The sequence below is a fragment of the Pristis pectinata genome, chromosome 25 (assembly GCF_009764475.1).
Source record: "Pristis pectinata isolate sPriPec2 chromosome 25, sPriPec2.1.pri, whole genome shotgun sequence".
Lineage (NCBI taxonomy): Eukaryota > Metazoa > Chordata > Chondrichthyes > Rhinopristiformes > Pristidae > Pristis > Pristis pectinata.
Window position 1 is genome coordinate 3,687,580 of NC_067429.1, and position 18,202 is coordinate 3,705,781.

Genomic DNA, 18,202 nt, shown 5'->3' on the forward strand with positions numbered 1-18,202 from the left:
GGAAGTGATGGAGTTGATACTGATGACTTCAGTCAATCTTCCAACACAGCCATCGTCCACTGACACCTAAAGTGCTTGTATGTTGGTCTGGAAAAGGCACTTTACATCTCCACTCTTGGCCAAACGTTCTGCAAGTCACTGCAGGAACTCGTGAGCCATTTGCAGGAGGGACTGGATGGGTGCAGGTGTCGATGAACTGTACCTTGGTGAAGAGTTAGGAAAGAAAATATCACTGAGGTGAGAACTTGGTATAAAACATCTGCTTGCATCTCCTTTTGTAAATTAAACCCTGGTTTGTTCAGCCTGGCTTCCAATGTTAGTTGCACCTCACTGCCGTGATGCCTTGGAAAACAAACCTGGCCAGATGGACCACACAGGAGACTTCTGTTTCTAAAATACCAGACAGTGCTGCAGTAGTTTTTGTCTCTGATCAGCTTCCTTTTCTGTGGAAAGACTTATCTGGTAGAGTGATGATAATTCAGCTTGACACCCTGTAGCGGCTATAATGTTCCAGATGGAGAGTACATTCTTGTTCATTATCAGTGAGCTAGGACTTTATCCAAGGCAACATGACTGAAGAGGTTGATGGCTGGTCTGAGGGTGAAAGGACAATTCAGTGATGCTGGTCAGGCTGGGCTATGGACACCGATTTAACCACCTGCAACTGTTAAGACTGTCTAATTGTGGTTAACAACTAATATGCAAACTATGTAAAAGCACTGATGTTATTTGTTTCATATTGTACATAAGCAACAATTGAATTTTTTGGGTGCAATAAATTTGCTGATAGCAGAAAATTTACACAACTGCATGAACCTTATGCTGTTTCATTCTCCGTAGAGGCAAGATGGGATGCGTGCTAGCCTTGTACGGTCATTAGTTGAAATCTCAGCACAGAAAAAAACCATTCAGTTGATTGGCCATTTGAAAGAGCAATCCATTTAGTCCCACTCTGTTATTTCCCCAAAGCCTTAGACTTTTTTCTTAGATGTCCCATTTTGTGGACTCCACTGTGTCCACAAAGCTAGCTTTCACTTAGATGGCGAGCAACTGAGTTGGCACCGTGGTTGTCATTTAAGATGTCGTAGTCACTCAGGCTGCAGCAGATTGATGATACTAAATCAGATTAAATCTTGCTGCATTTTGTGTGAGAATTGATATTGACCAGTGGATGCTAAAGTCTGTTTTAGGGAACTCTGCAGGAACAGGAGAATCTCTGCTTTGCTTGCAAGCACCACTCCATTTCTTTGACAGCGCCAAAAGAATTGTGCTTAACATATTCTGGCTCAGTAAGAATCTATATCCAAACTTAAACTTCCACCAAAGAGAATATGTGGTGGCTGCCTTGCCAGAAATGAAAGACTTGACTGTTTTCTTGTTTTCAAAGTGTATTCACTGTTGTAGGAAATGTCAGCTATTTTGCACACAGTAATTATCTACAAACTGATGATGCTCAAGTCCATTTTAGTGATGGTGGTTGAAGGATAAATAATGGGCAAATCTTTGCTGTTCTTCAAAAATTGTGATTATGGAACCATTCATGGCCAAATAAAAGGGTAGATGTGGTTTGAATTTAACATCAAGACAGTACAGTACTGTGCTGCTGTACTAAAATGTCACTTTAGGTCTGTGTTCGTACCTGTGGACTGAGAAGTGAACTGAAAACCACCTCAGGTGTGTAACAAATAAAAGCTCTTAGTATAGATCATGGAGACAATGGGCCAGAGTTTGTGTGGGTGGGAAAGAAACAGTTAAGGTGTTGAACTATTAAAAACAGTAATAATTGTGGGTTATCGTGAAGTAAACTAAAAATCCAACTTCTAAGCTCCTCCCTCTCAGTAACTTGCATTTATAGGCAGTGCCAGTTATGTAGTAAGACAAAAAAATTAACACAGCATCACAAAAGGTAGATCTGAAGGAAATGTGCAGATCATTTTTCGGGGAAAAAATTCAGCGCTGGGCACCTCCTGCTGAAAGCAAAATGATAACATCCTGATTGCAAGTAGTTTTAAGTCTGGAGCAAGTCACATACATGCAGGAACTTAAGCATAAGCTTGAAGTGAAGCTAGAAATCAGTAGAAATGCTTCATTTCTGCCTTCAACTTGGAAGGAAAACGTTGCATCTGGCAGCTGTTGGGTCACCAATTTGCACAATGAACCACTGGATAGTTTGTGCAGTCAGGACCTGTAATGGATGCAGGGAGGAGTCATTCAAAACATTAGCTCATTGGCCAGCATGAGTGACTTTAAACAGTCTAAAGCAGATAATATGACTGTCTGCTTCAGGGCACAGGGCAAAACTGAATCTGAATCCATGTTTGGTCCGTGATCAGCTTGAGGCAGTTATGTAAGCTCAGAGCTGGTTTTAAAACTGATATGCATACTGAAACTCTTCATTGCTTTAAACAACTGAACGTTTGGTATAAAATTAAAACCCTCTTCTGGATTGATTAAAACCCACTTTTTAATAACAGGTTAACTTGCAGTGCCCAGCAGTAGTGTTAAGAGTTTATCACCCTTTTCGCTGCCTGATATTTTTAATGCAATAAATTATTAAAAAACCAAGTCACTAGTTTTACAATTAGACTTTATTAAATATCCCTAAAGGTGATCAGTTGCTGTATCTGACTCCAAGCTCCAGCAACACCAGCCAACCTGCAGTTCAGCAATGCACTTTTAAAAAAAAGATATACAATGTTATCAATTTCCTCCACCCTTCCCCCACCTCCCTGCATCCTCAAAATTAAACCCTATCACTGGCCCTGGACATGTACTCAGGCAAGACTGGAAGAAATCTCTCTCCTAAACTGTGCAATACAAAGTTGCCACCCATAGCAATCTAAGAATGAGATCTTGGCACTGATACCAGAATCTATCAAAATTACAGACTGTTTCCTGTTTGAAGATCTTTTTTCCTCATGGCAAGCTTTCATCAGCTTCTTCTGGTGTCACATCCCGGGCGTACAGATCAGAGAAGAGAGCAGGCAACCAGTACTGAGGGTTCCTCGGGAGCTTGTTTGTCAATCCATGACAAGCCTTCCTTCAACAAGTGTCCTGAAAAAAACATGGGAAGATCTTACTTACTTAAAGAGATTAAGCTTGTCGTTGTATACTCCAACAAACTTCTACAGATGTTACTGTTGGAAGTCTCCTCGCTGGTTGAGTCGTGGTCTGGTACGGCAATCAAATGCGCAGGAACGCAAGAAGCTGCAGAGAGTAGTGGACTCTGCCCAATACATCCACAAGCACATCCCTCTCCACCATCAGTGGTATCTACAGGAGGTGCTGCCTTAAGGCAGCAACATCCATCATCAAAGATCCCCACCATGCAGGCTATGCCATCTTCTCACAGCTACAAATCGGGCAGGAGGTACAGAAGCCTTAAGTCCCACACCACCAGGTTCAAGAACAGCCACCTCCCTTCCAACATTTGGTTCCTGAACCAGCTGGCACAACCCTAATCACTAGAGTTTAGCAACATTGACCACTTGATCGCTTTGCACCAAAAGATCATCTTTGTTCTTTTCTCTAATTGTGTCCTTTCTTGTAAAAAAGTGTTTGTTTTTTCTTGTTGAATGCTACTTATACGATGCTATGTGCCTGTGAGGCTGCAAGTTTTTCAGTGTCAGATGTACACGTGCATCTGACAATAAACTCGACTTTGACTTGCAATGGTTTTTGACCACGTTTATTGACTACTTGTTCACCAGTACCAGTGAAGGTCCCACACTTATTAGTAAAAACACTTACTTGTCTGGAATGCCAAAGGAACAAAGAATGTAAAAAAAAACATTTAAACAGGAGAGAAGTGACACAATGTTAGAATGCAAAGGATCTGGGGTTCTAGTATGTGAAACAGAATGTAGGAATGTTGGCCTTCATTGCTGGGTTAAGGAGTGTAAGTGTAGGGAAGTGTTGATGCTGGTGAGACCACTTCCAGTTTTGGACTCCGTATTTAAGGATATGCCTGCATTACAGGCTGTGCAGAGAAGGTTTGCTAGTTCAGTTCCTAGGATGAAGGAAGATTGAGCACATTGGACCTATACTGACTGAGTGCAGAAGAACAAGAGATGACCATTGAAGCATACAAGATTCTCAGGCAATGTTCCCCTAATGAGGGTATCTAGAACCAGGAGGCATAGTTTTAGAACTAAGGAGTCACCATGAAGGTGGAGATGAAGAGAATTTTTTTTCTTGGAGGGTTGTGAATCTGGAATTTTCTACCACAGAGAGCAGTACAGGTGGAGTTATTGAATATATGTGAGGCAGAGATTGGCAGATATTTAAACTACAGGGGAATGAAGGGGTATGGAGAGAGAGAGAGAGAGAGAGAGAGAAAGCATAAATGGCACAGCAGGTTCAAGGGGTGATCGACCTACTCCTGCTAGTTCTTATGATGAGAACTTGCATTAAGCATTTGGGGAATCCACAGAAATAGCTGAAGGGAAAAGAAACAGAAGAATATGCTGATTGGGTTATGTTGATTAAAGAAAGCTCAGAGTAACAAAAACCTGATGGGCTAAATGACCGTTTCTGTGCTATAATTCTAGTAATTGCAATGGTGATAGTCTTGAAGGATCTAAAATGTGCAAAGGTGTTGAACACGAACACAAACACCAACATTTAAAGCAAAGTATTGGACCTAAAGCTGTCCCTCTTGATCCTTAAAGTGACTTTCCTTGTTATCATCCATATGGCAAATGGGCAGTGAGTGAGTAGTTACCAAGGGTTTAGGATGGAAAGATCACCAGGGAGGCACTCACCAACTGATATTCATTCAACCAACCCTATGTATGGCTATAGTGTACGAAAGGAATTTTTCTATTAGTTTGGTGGGCCAATTAGTGTAAATCCATCTAAACAAGTTCAGCACTATCCAGGAGAAGCAGCCGACTTGATTGGTATCCCATCAACAGCAGCGCACTATGGCTGCGGAGTGTGTCACCTACAAAGTGTACTTGGCAAGGCAACATCATCTCCCAATCCCACAGCCTCCACCTCCTGGAGAACAGGGGCTAAAGAGTACCACTCATTGCTGATTCCCCTGCAAGTCACAAGCCACCCTGACCTGCCGATATATCGCCATTCCTGCTTCAAGGTTGGGTCTAAATAGGGAAACTCCTTATCTGACACACAGAGAATAATTTCATTATTTGGGCTGCAACAGTTCACTCAAGGACAACAGGATGGCCAGTAAACACTGCCCTTACCAGCAATGCCCATGTCCAATAAATGATTTTTAAAAATCATTTTGTTGTAAACCTTCCATTGTCAACACTGAAAATGTTAAAAGGAAACTTCGAACTGTTGTTTAAATATTCTGGTGGGTTCCATTAGTTTGGATGGGCCATTCATTATTTATTAAATCGTTCTTCATATTTTTAAAACAGGAGCTTCATAACCGCAAAGAACCATATAGCTGGAGACATTTTGCCTCTGGCTCAGTCCTGTGACGCTGTATCCTCTTCAGTTCAGACAGTACTGTGACTGGTAACAACAGACTGCTCACACATCATGACCAGGGAGGTTAAAGGCAGCATTCCAGAGCAAGTGTAAATACCTACCAGCACCTGGTTGGCACGTTCTGTCTCCCACTTCAGGGCTTGATTTGATTTCACTGACTGTACATATCCATTCCTCTGTAAGACAAGATAGGGATGAGTTCAGATCTCTTCCCTGAGTAAATCAGTATCTAAATACATGAAACATTTGAAACAAGACACATGAACTGAAAGCACAAATGGAAATAAACGAGCATGATTTGCTAACTTCTATAGATGTGCAGTGGAGCGCATTTCTGACTGGTTGCATCACAGCCTGGTATGGTGGCTCCAAAGCACAGGTCACAAAGGGCTGCAGAGGGTTCTAGACTCAGCCAGCTCCATCACGGGCACAACCCTCCCAACCATCGAGGACACCTTCAAGTGGAGGTGCCTAAAGAAGACGGCATCCATCACTAAGGACCCTCACCATCCGAGACATGCCCTCTTCTCATTACTACCATCAGGGAGGAGTACAGGAGCCTGAAGACCCACACTCAATGATTTAGGAACGGCTTCTTCCCCTCCGTCATCAGATTTCTGAACAGTCCATGAATCCATGAACACCACCTCGTTATTCCCCTTTTTTTTGCACTATTTATTTATCTGACACTGTACTGCTGCTGCAGAACAACAAATTGCACGTCATCTAATTCAGTGATAATAACCTGATTCTGATAAGCAGAGACATGGCTGCAGGATGACACAGTCTGGGACGTGAACATTGAAGGGGCATAACATTCAGCAAGGGCAGGAAAGATGGGGGAGTGGCTCTGTTAATTAATTATGATCTTAGCACAATAGAGGGGGATGACTCCAGTCCGGTGTACCAGGATGTAGAAGCTGCCTGGGTGGAGACGAGAAAAAAAAGACAAAAAGTCACATGAACAGCCTCTCTAATAGAAACCACGTGGCGGGAGGGATTAATAAGGAATGCTTTATTAAAACATTCGACAAGGTTCCTCATGGTAGTCGGATCCAAAAGATTAAGGCACATGGGATCCACAGTGACTTGGTAGACTGAATTCAAATTGGCTTTGAGCATAGAAGACAGGATAGTGGTGGAGGGGCATTATAGTGACTGGAGATCCGTGACCAAGGATCTGTGCTGGGACCTCTGTTGTTTGTGATATATTTGACTTGGATGAAAATGTGAGTGGGCTGATTAGTAAGTTTGCACACGACACAAGAGTCGGCAGACTTGTGGATAGTGAAGGTTGTCAAAGGATGCAGCAGAATACAGACCAAGTGGAAACAAAGGCAGAGAAATAGCAGATGGGAGCTCTTAATCTGGACAAGTGCAAGGTGCTGCACTTTGGGAGGTCAGATGTAAGAGGAAATTACAGTAAACGGCAGGACCCTTAGAAGCATTGATGTACAGAGGGATCTTGGGCTGCAAGTCTATAGCCCCCGAAAGTGGCAACACAGGGAGTTCGGGTGATAAAGGAGGCATACGGCATACTTGCCCTCATCGGTTCAGGGCATTGAGTATAAAAGTCAGGAAGTCATGTTGCAGCTGTGTTAAAAACTTTGGTTAGACCACATTTATATGCAGCACTGGTCACTGCATTACAGGAAGGATGTGGAGGCTTTGGAGAGGGTTCACCATGATGTTGCCTGGATTAGAGAGTATTAGCTATAAGAGGAGGTTGTATAAACTTGGATTGTTTCCTCCGGAGCCGAGGCTGAGGGGAGACCGAGAGAGGCATAGAGAGGGTAAGTAAGCAGACTCCTTTTCCCAGGGTGGAAATATCAAATACCAGAGGACATAGCTTTTAAGGTGAGAGGTGGAACTTTTAAAGGAGATTTACGAGGGAAGTTTTGTTTTACACAGAGGAGGGTGGCTGCCTGGAACGTGCTGCTAGGGGAGGTGGTGGTGGCAGATATGATAGCAACGTTTAAGAGTCACATAGAGAGGTACAAGGACGGGGAATGGAGGGATACAGACCATGTGCAGGCAGATGTGCAATTTAAATTGGCATCATGGTCAGCATAGATATCATGGGCCAAAGGGAGGTTTCAGAAAAACACAACAACTAATCATGGGGGATATAACACTGACTAGAGAAAAAAAATCAGATGGGAAAGGAAGAGAAGCAGCTCAAGGTTCTTTATCGGAATCATTCTGCAGAAAACCACACAGCAGGTTATACCAGATCGGTTGCCGCCAGAGAGATGAGATAATTAACAGCCTCATCATGGTACCACTAGGCAGCAGCGATCATAATATGGGGAGGGCATAATAGCAGAACTAACCGAAGAGAGCTGGGAAATTAGCTGAGAGATCAGGCAATTAAGATACAGTGGCAGATATTTAACAACCCCTTTCAGAATACAGAAAATAGACCAAGCCCAAAGAAAAATTCCAAGGGGAGCAGGACACATCTGTAACTGTCTAAGAACATTTGAGATGGTGGCAAACTTTAAGAAAAGCACATAATTGGACAAGGGTGGGGGGTAGATCAGAAGATTGGACAGAATATTAAAAAAAGCAACAAATGATTATTAAGGAAGGAAAATTAACCCTTTGACTACAAGATAAAGCTAGCCAGAAATGTAAAAACATATAGTAAGACCTTCTATAGATATGTAAAAAAAATTAAAGTGTTGATTGGACAGGAAGTGTAGGGAATTAATGAAGGAAACAAGGTCCCGGCAGATGAATTGAAGTGCTGCTTTGCCATGGTTTCATTATGGAGGGTACAATTAACACAGCTGTATGCTGGAAGGAAGGTGGAGCTCAGGAAAAGTACAATCACCAGGGACGTGGTATTGAGCAAGTTATTGGAGCTGTCTCTGACAAGTCTCTGGATCCTGACAAATTTCATCTGAGGGTCCTAAAGAGGTGAGAGTCAAGGAAGGTTCCATTACCTTGGAATTTAGAAAATGTAATTCTTTATTCAAAAAGGGAGTGAGGCTGTGGTGTGGACAAGTCATGAAATCACCGGCCGGTTAGTCTAACATCTATCAGAAAACGTTAGAAGTTACTGTTAAATATATCATAGCAGGGCACTTAGAAAAAGTCAAGGTAATCAGGAAAAGTCAACAGGGTTTTGTGAAAGGGAAATGTGTTTGACCAATTTTTATTGGAGCTTGTTGAAGTGGTGAACAAAGGGTGGTATACTACAACCAATGGATGCAGTATACTTAGATGTCCATTAAACATTTCATGAGATGCCACATCATTTATTATGGAAAATGGAAGTCTGTAGTGCAGGATATAATGTCTGCATTGACAAGACTGGCTGGTGAACAGGAAACAGATAATAAGCATAAATGGGTCTATCTGAGGTTAGAAAGTTGTAGTGAATGGTGTGCCACAGGGATGGGAGCTGGGTGTCAGCTTTTACCACTTTACATAAACACCTCACACAAAGGGACTTAAGATATGATTCCTAAATGAGACGATGGCACAAAAATAGGTCGGGAAATTGTGAAGAAGATACAAGGAAATTGTGAAGAAGATACAAGGAGACTACAAAAGGATTTAAATGGGATATGTGAGTGGGCAAAGTTGTGGCGATGCGGTACAGTGCGGGAAAATGTGAAGATGTCTAATTTGGTAGAAATAAGTAAAAAAAAAGCATATTAACAACATGGTGAGATATTGCAGAGTTCTGGGATGCACAGGGATCTAGGTGCCCTAGTACATAATTAGTCAAAGACTAGTTTGTGACTACAGCATGTAATTAAGGAAACTAATAGCATGTTATTGCTAGTGGAATTGAGTACAAAGTAGGGAGCTTATGCTTCAGTTATAGAGGGCATTGGTGAGACCACATCTGGAGTTCAGTACACAGTCTGGCCTCTATTTCAGGAAGGATGTTAATGTGCTAGAAGCAAATCAGAGAAGGACTATTTAACTAATATCTGGAATGGGTGGATTTTCTTAGGAGGAGTACATTGCTAGGCTTTTATACACTGTTTAGAAGTGAGAGGGGACTTGACTGAAACGTAAAACTCTGAGGGATCTTGACAAGGTGCAGATGGAAAGGATGTTTCCTCTTGTGGGAGAATCTAAAACTAAGGGTCATTGTTAACAAAATAAGGGGTTGCCTATTTAAGATGAAACCTTTCCTCAGAGGTTCGCAAGTCTGTGGAATTCTCTTCATCAAAGGCTGGTGGAAGCAGAAGCTTTGACTACTTTTAAAGCAAAAGTAGACAGATACTTGATTAGTGAGGGGGTGAAAGGTTAACATGGGTCGATGAGAATCTGGAATTGAAGTTACAATCAGATCAGCCACTTAATGGTGGAGCAAGCTTGGGAGACTGAGTGGCCCACACCGCTGCTGTAGCTCCTCGATCAGACTTGGCTTGGGGTCAAATTTTGATAATACTCCTGGGATGTGACTCAGGATGTCTCACTGTTAAGTGCTCAACTTATTGATGCTGTATAACAGCACCAGCCTCAGGAATCAGGGCACCTACCTCGGCAATCTGCAGCACCACCGTATGATCCATGTTCAATTCTGCAGGAACAGACTGCACTAAGTACCTGCCTCCCACTGGGATAATAGTGAATCCGTTGCCCAAAGATTTCAGCTTCTTGATGGCCCGGATGAGATCGTCCCTGGAGGAGAAAGTCACAGAGGAAAGAAGATGAATGTTAAGAAATGAGGAAACAATTACCAGTTTCACGCGACCAGCTTGAGGGTTGAAGGATGATAGATGAGCAAAGAAAATATGATCAGGCAATGTGCACGTGAACAGGAGGAGGCCATTCAGCCCCTCAAGGTTATTTTGCCATTCAATTAGCTCGTGGCAATCTGTATGAAGTCATAGAGCAATACAGCACGGATACAGGCCCTTCAGCCCAACCAATCCATGCCAACCACAGTGCCCACCGAGCTAGTCCCAATTTCCTGCATTCGGCCCATATCCCTCCAAGCCCCGCCCCTCCATGTACCTATCCAAGTGCTTGTTAAATGATACTGTTGTACCTGCCTCACCCACTTCCTCTGGCAGCTCCTTCCAAACACTCACCGCCCTCTGCGTGAAAGTGTTGCCCCTCAGGTCCCTTTTAAATCTTTCCCCTCTCACCCTAAGTCTGTGCCCCCTAGTTTTGGACTCCCCTACCCTGGGGAAAAGACTCTTACCGTCCACCTTACGTATGCCCTTCATAATTTTAAACACTTCTATAAGGTCGCCCCTCATTCTCCTATGTTCCAAGGAATAAAGACCTAGCCTGGCCAACTTCTCCTGATAACTCAGGCCCTCTACTCCTGGCAACACGAAAACTGGCGATCGAAACTGTGCTCCAAGTGCAGCCTCACCAATGACTTACACAACTGCAACATAATGTCCCAACTCGTATGCCTTGACTGATGAAGGCCAGCGTGCTAAATGCCTTTCTTTACCATCATCTTCTTCACTCTAGGTCCTATCATTCATTCCATATCCCTTAATCCTCTGACTCATCAATCTCATCTTTAATACTTTAAATCGATCCTCTCAAAGATATTATGATGGAGATCAGCATGGTTTCCACTCCCCTTATTGTGTCTCATCTTAAAGTACCTTAATTCCACCTTACTCCCTAATAGAAAGAACATAGACCAGTACAGCACTAAAGCAGGCCCTTTGGCCCACAACGTCTGTGCTGACCACGATGCCGACTCAAACTAATTTCAGTTTGCATTGGGATCATGGTAATATACCCGAGAGAATGGAAAACAAACATTCAGGTTAAAAAGGCACAACTGAGCCTTTTTCTCTTGATGCTTCACTCATATGAAGGGTTAACTATTAACCTTATGTACACCAATGAAATTTACCAGAATAATGGTGAACATGCTCACGAGATTTACTGGAATAACAATGTGCACACCAAGATCTACTAGAACAATGGTCGAAGCAATTCATCTGCTCAGTCAATGCCACTGTACGATCACTTCAGAAGGACCAGCAACACTAAAATATTGTGCCTGAAAAGTTAATCCATAATACACACTCAATGACGGATGTATACACAACAGGAAGGATGGACCAGGTGATGGTGCTGCAAGTTTCTGTGATCCTATGAGTCCAGCCAGTCTTGATTAGACTGCCAAATAGCTGTCCTTAGTTGAGAGCAGGTACTGGTGTTACCTCTCAATCCAACAGCCCAGCATGAAGTTCCCCGCTGTACTCACTGACTGACGTCTTGAGCGAACTTGCCTCTTCCTTTCAGCACGCGCTGATGCAGCTCGTCCAGTGTGATCAGACCTGGCCAAGGATACGAGAATAAGTGGAAAAATTCCTGCACCAGGTCCCATCCGTCTGTTGCTCTCCAACTGACCGGCAGCAACACCTTAGTGATAACACTACACACAACAATACCTCACCCCATAACCACCCAGCCCTTTCTCCCTCTAAGATCTCTATATTCTGTTCTGGCCTCTTACACATTCCTAATTTTCCACTGCCCTCCACTGAACAATGTTTCTTCAGCCAGTAGATCTTTAGCTCCTAAATTCCCTTCTTAACCACCTCCCTCCCCTTCTCCACGTCACACCTTAAAGCCTTTCATTTTAACCATGATCAAATCTTTGAGAGAAACAACCTGGAAACAGACCCTTCGGCCCACTAAACCCCTGCCAGCATTCAACCACCCATTGACATTAATCCCATTACTTTATTCTCCTCTCCTTCCCACCAATTCCCTCATTAGGGGCAATTTACAGCAGCCAGTTAACCTACCAACCTGCACATAGAACATAGAACACAGAACACTACAGCACAGTACAGGCCTTTCGGCCCACAACGTCGTGCCGACATTTTATCCCACTCTAAGATCTATCTAACCATTCCCTCCCACATAGCCCCCTATTTTTCTATCATTCATGTGTCTAAGAGTCTCTTAAATGTCCCTAATGTATCTGCCCCCACAACCTCTGCCGGCAGTGCGTTCCACACACCCACCACCCACCAAACTTACCCCTGACATCTTCCTCCAATCACCTTAAAATTATGTCCCCTTGTGTTAGCCATTGTCGCCCTGGGAAAAAGTCTCTGACTGTCCACTCGATCTATGCCTCTTATCATCTTGTACACCTCTACCTAGTCACCTCTCATCCTCCTTCTCTCTCACATCTTTGGGATGTGGGAGTACACTGGAGCACTGGGAAGAAACCCATGTGGTCACAGGGAGAACATGCAACTGTCTTGAGCACTGTCATGGGGAAAGGGTTTTGGAGGAAGATGTGTTTTTGCACACTCAGGCTGCACTCTCTCCTCGCTGGGTCCCTGTACTCAGTGCCTGCTGAAGGTTGCTTGAACTGGTAGACCATGCTGGAATTCTAGCCTAATGGCATCCATTACTGCCCAGACACATTGCATGCTGCTCTAGTATATCCTTACATTGCCTGAAAAAATTTTTGGAACATTTTGCAAATTAAGGCTTTATACAAAAGCCTGTTCCTGTTGTAAGTAAGGCAGAGGGATGTGCAGAACTTCCATTCCCAACTCTCTGAAACCCCTGATTTTCATCTCCTCTGGTTGTAATTCTTCAGACACCTGAAACCATCAAACATCAGAATTTAAGACTAAAATGCAAAGGTTATCAGGCTGGCAGTCAGGGTGATCACACCAAGAATCTCCTCACACAACATCCACAGCAAACTCCAGGTTAAAGCAAAACTTCCCATACACTTTAATTCTTCACTTTAGTCTGGCAAAACAGCCTGTGTTCACAAAGTGAGTGACCCAATTAAAGTGACTTTAAAGTTCTGACCACAAACAGAGCACAGAGACACATGCAATAAATCTGAATGAAGTACCTCCGTTTCTGTGTTTCAGAGCCAGACAGACTTCAATAATCTGCACTCCCAGCTCATAGTAAAAGTCTCCAACACCCAGCATCTCCGACCAGAATCCTTTGCCAGCTGTAAAGAGGAAGATTAAAAACAAGGCTGGTGTAACAGAAGCTTTTAAAAATGTTTAATACAATTAATTTTGGGGTATTTTTGGTTCAACGGTGAAGACAACTGTGCCAAAGAATAGAGCCCTTTATCAGTTTCTCCTTCAAGGTGAGGCTTCTTCTACACTGTACCATCAAATACCCTCAGGACAGGTATGTTATTAGTTAGCTACAGAGTAAGGCTCCATCTACACTATCCCACATCCAAAAAGATCATGGGATGTGCAAAGTTGGAGAGAAGTGAACAGGCTTACATGCAAGAGGGTCCACTCCAATGGTGGCACACATGTCTTGAAACTGAACTCGGAACTGTGAGCTTTTCCGAATCTCCTGCTTGTGTTTGCTGGCAAATTCTTCCAGATGTGTCTTAAACATTTCTAACTGCTTTGACATCTGCAAAATACAAGACAAACTTAGGAATAATTGGATAACTATCCACTGGTACCTCCATACAAAGAGATGCAGAAACTTAAGAGCCAACATCAGGCAGTAAAATGATCACGTGAAGGGAAATCAGCTCAAAGGCACTAACCTGAACCAGCTGGTCCTCAGCCATCACTGTTCCTCTCTCCTTATACTTGGCCTAAACAAATCAAATGTTATTCTAGTGTTAGAGTCATAGCCACACAGCACAGAAACAGGCCCTAAAGCCCAACTCGTCCACGCCGACCAAGATTCCCATCTAAGCCAGCCCCATTTGCCCGCGTTTGGCCTATATCCCTCTAAACCTTTCCTATCCATGTACCTGTCCAAGTGCCTTTTAAATGCTGTTAATGTACCTGCCTCAACCACTTCCACTGGCAGTTCAATCCATGTACTCAGCGTCAGAATAGGTTTATTATCACTGACATATCTCATGAAATTTGTTGTTTTGTGGCAGCAGTGCAGTGCACAGACATAAAAACCTACAAATTACAAAAATAAATAGGTAGTGCAAAACAAGAGGAATAACGAGGTAGTGTTCATGGGTTCATGGACCGTTCAGAAATCTGATGGTGGAGGGGAAGAAGCTGTTCCTGAAACATTGAGTGTGGATCTTCAGGTTCCTGTACCTCCTCCCTGATGGTAGTAACATGAAGAGGGCACGTACCAGGTGGTGAGGGCCCTTAGTGACAGATGAAGCCTTCTTGAGGCACCGCCTCTTAAAGATGACAACCCTCTGGGTGAAAAAGTTGCCCCCTCAGGTTCCTAGTAAATCTCTCCCTTGAACATATACCCTCTAGTTCTTGATTCCCCAATCCTAGGAAAAAGACTGTGTGCATTCACCCTATCTATGCCCCTCATGATTTTATACACCTCTATAAGATCACCCTTCATTCTCCTATGCGCCAATGAAAAAAGTTCCAACCTGCTCAACCTCTCTCCATAACTCAGTCCCTCGAGTCTCGGCAACATCCTCGTAAATCTCCTCTGCACTCTTTGCAGCTTAATGGCATCTTTCCTATAGCAGGGTAACCAAAACTGAACACAATATTCCAAATGCAGCCTCACCAATGCCTTGTACAACTGCAACATAACATCCCAACTTCTATACTCAGTATCCCAATGATGAACGCCAGCGTGCCAAAAGCCTTCTTTACCACCCTGAATACCCGCAATGTCACTTTCAGGGAATCATGTTGTAGAACAGGTCCCTCTGTTCCCCAGGACCCTATCTTTAGACTAAAACAAAAATCTGTATTTGCAGAGCACATTTCAGGACGTCTGGAAGATTCAATAAGCTTTACAGCTAAAGAAAACATTTTCAAGTCAGGTCACTGTAGTGCTTCAGGAAACTTAGCAGCAATCTGCATACAGCAAGATCCTACAAGTGGCAAAGTAAACCAGATAATGTCTTAGCAGTAAAAATATTCTCCAGGAAGTTGGAGACAACTTCCATCTTCCTGAAAATTTTGTCACTGAATATTTTCTGTTCACCTGAAAGAGGAGCAGGTCCTGGGTTTTATGTCCTAACTGGAAGGTGGCTCTTCTGAGCATGAAGTATTGCACTGGGAGCAAAAACCTCGATTTTGTATTAAATATCTCTGGTGGGATTCCACGTTACCAAGCTTACATTTGGATCAGGATAACATCATTTGTGAAATCCCTTTCTATTAACTCTCCACCACTAATCCACACTTTCCTTCCCCAGGACGCCCAACTCACACCTCTTCAGTTATGATGCCAGTTGTCATTGAATCTAGGAGTGCGTGAGACAGTAGAATCATCTGGTAGCCTGTGCAAACGATGGGTTCACAGCCAGTAAAACAGGGTCATGGTGACTTACCCTGCCAACCACTGGGATTTTGTACAAACCCACCCCCAACTGCTACAGGTGAGATTTGCTAACCAGAGGTGTAGCCTCTTTAAAAATAAAAACAGAAAATGCTGTAAATACACAGCTGGTCAGGCAGGATCAGTGGAGCTTCTTTCAAATGAGATGTCACAACAACAAAAACTAATCTGCCCCCTGAGGCAGGCAAAAATTCCCAGGGAATTATTTTGAAGAAAAATATGGAATACTGCCTGGAATCCTGGCCAATATTTATCCCTCAGTATTATAAAAAAAGATCCAGTTAATCTCTCCGAGAGCTTGTTCTGCATCAAATTCAGTGCCATGTTTCCTGTACTATGACAATTTTAAAAACACTTAAATGGTTATGCTTTGGCATATACTAAAATTGTTAAATTTGCAAGAGTTCCAGTTTAAGTGGTATAAGCCAAAAGACCATCTGAGCCAGCGAGACATCAACAAGACCACAGTTCATCCGATGTCAAGTCCACTTTTAAACCTAATCCCTACACCCTTTGTCAGTTTTTGAACTGAGAAAAGAAGAATTTTTTTTCTTCCAGTAACTGCAGAGCTTATTCTGTAAATGCTCAGTTATGGGGGGGGGGGGGGGGGAGAGAAGGGGGAGGGCAGAGGGGGAGGGGAAGGAAGGGGAATGGGGAGGGGGTGGGGGGAGGAGGGGGGAGGGGAATGGGGGAGGGGGATGAGGGAGATGGGGAGGAAGGAGGGGAAAGGGGGAGGAGGGAGGGGAAAGGGGGAGGAGGGAGGGGAGAGGGGGGAGGGGAGGGGGAGGGGAGAGGGGGGGAGGGGGAGGGGAGAGGGGGGGAGGGGGAGGGGAGAGGGGGGGAGGGGGAGGGGAGAGGGGGGGAGGGGGAGGGGAGAGGGGGGAGGGGGAGGAGGGAGGGGAGAGGGGGGGAGGGAGAGGGGGGGAGGGAGAGGGGGGGAGGGAGAGGAGGGAGGGGAGAGGGGGGGGAGGGGAGAGGGGGGGAGGGGAGGGGGGGGAGGGGAGAGGGGGGGAGGGGAGGGGGGGGAGGGGAGGGGAGGGGGGGGGAGGGGAGGGGAGAGGGGGGGGAGGGGAGAGGGGGGGGAGGGGAGGGGGGAGGGGAGGGGGGAAGGAGGGGGAGGAGGGGGAGGGGGGGGAGGGGGGGGAGGAGGGGGAGGGGGGGAGGGGGGGGAGGGGGGGAGGGGGAGGGGAGAGGGGGGAGGGGGGGAGGGGGGGGAGGGGGGGAGGGGGAGGGGAGAGGGGGGAGGGGGGGAGGGGGGGAGTGGGGGGGGAGGGGGGGGAGGGGGGAGGGAGGAGGGGGAGGGGGGGGAGGGGGGGAGGGGGGAGGGGGGGAGAGGGGAGAGGGGGGAGGGGGGGGGAGGGGAGAGGGGGGAGGGGGGGGAGGGGAGAGGGGGGAGGGGGGGGAGGGGAGAGGGGGGAGGGGAGAGGGGGGAGGGGGGGAGGGGGGAGGGGAGGGGGGGGAGGGGAGGGGGGGAGGGGGAGGGGGGAGGGGGGAGGGGGGGAGGGGGGAGGGGAGAGGGGAGAGGGGGGGAGGGGGGGAGGGGGGAGGGGGGGAGGGGGGAGGGGGGAGGGGGGGGAGGGGGAGGGGGGAGGGGGAGGGGGGAGGGGAGAGGGGGGAGGGGGAGGGGAGAGGGGGGAGGGGGGAGGGGAGAGGGGGGAGGGGGGAGGGGGAGGGGAGAGGGGGGAGGGGAGAGAGGGGAGAGGGGGGAGAGGGGGGAGAGGGGGGGAGAGGGGAGAGGGGGGGAGAGGGGGGAGGGGGGAGGGGGGGAGGGGGGAGAGGGGGAGGGGGTGAGGGGGGAGTGGGGGTGAGGGGGGAGGGGGTGAGGTGGGAGGGGGTGAGGGGGGAGTGGGGTGAGGGGGGAGTGGGGGGAGGGGCCCCGGGCAGCAGCTTCAGTCAGTCACCCACCTCTGCGAGCTTCTTCCGGGCGATGGCGCCGGCTCCGACCCCCCTGCGGTGCATCGCGGAAACCCAGCGCCGCGTCGCTGCCGAGAGAAGAGCTTCAGGCCGCGGACTGCGGCTCCCGGACACCGGCCGGTCCCACAGCGCAGACCGAGGCCTCGATCCACGTCCAGCGCTCAGGCCCCGGGCCCGGGCTCCGCCCCGCGGTGACGTCCCGCCATCTGCCCCGCCCCCTCCACCTCCGCCCCGCCCCCCACAACCTCCACCCTCATCGTCCTCCCCCTCCCTGTGTCCACGCCACCTCCTTCTGTACCCCCTCCACTCCCCTTCCTCCCCCTCCCCCACGCACTCCTCTCCCCACCCCCTCCCTCCCCACACTCCGTCCTCTCCCCCACCCCCTCACCCCCCACCCCCTTCCTCCACATCCTCTCTTCTGCACCCCCTCCTCTTCCCCCCATCCCTTCGTCTTCCACCCTTTCTAGCCCCATCCTCCCCCCTCATCTTCGGCCCCTATCTTTTCCCCCTTCTTCCCCCTCATGCTTCATCTTGCCCCCTCATCCCCCTCATCTTCCCCGTCCCTTGTCTATCCTAC

At 46.6% G+C, this 18,202-nt stretch overlaps 1 protein-coding gene across 1 annotated transcript; it reads right to left on the bottom strand.

The window, feature by feature from the left end:
* Positions 1-2,570: 2,570 nt before the first annotated feature.
* Positions 2,571-17,810, bottom strand: snf8 (SNF8 subunit of ESCRT-II). Its single transcript, XM_052038832.1, is given in 9 exon segments — positions 2,571-3,000; positions 3,002-3,054; positions 5,561-5,639; positions 9,969-10,110; positions 11,672-11,744; positions 13,298-13,402; positions 13,692-13,830; positions 13,970-14,020; positions 17,617-17,810. Coding segments are annotated over 9 exon segments (780 nt in total). The 5' UTR covers positions 17,671-17,810; the 3' UTR covers positions 2,571-2,916.
* Between the last annotated feature and the right edge of the window lie 392 nt (positions 17,811-18,202).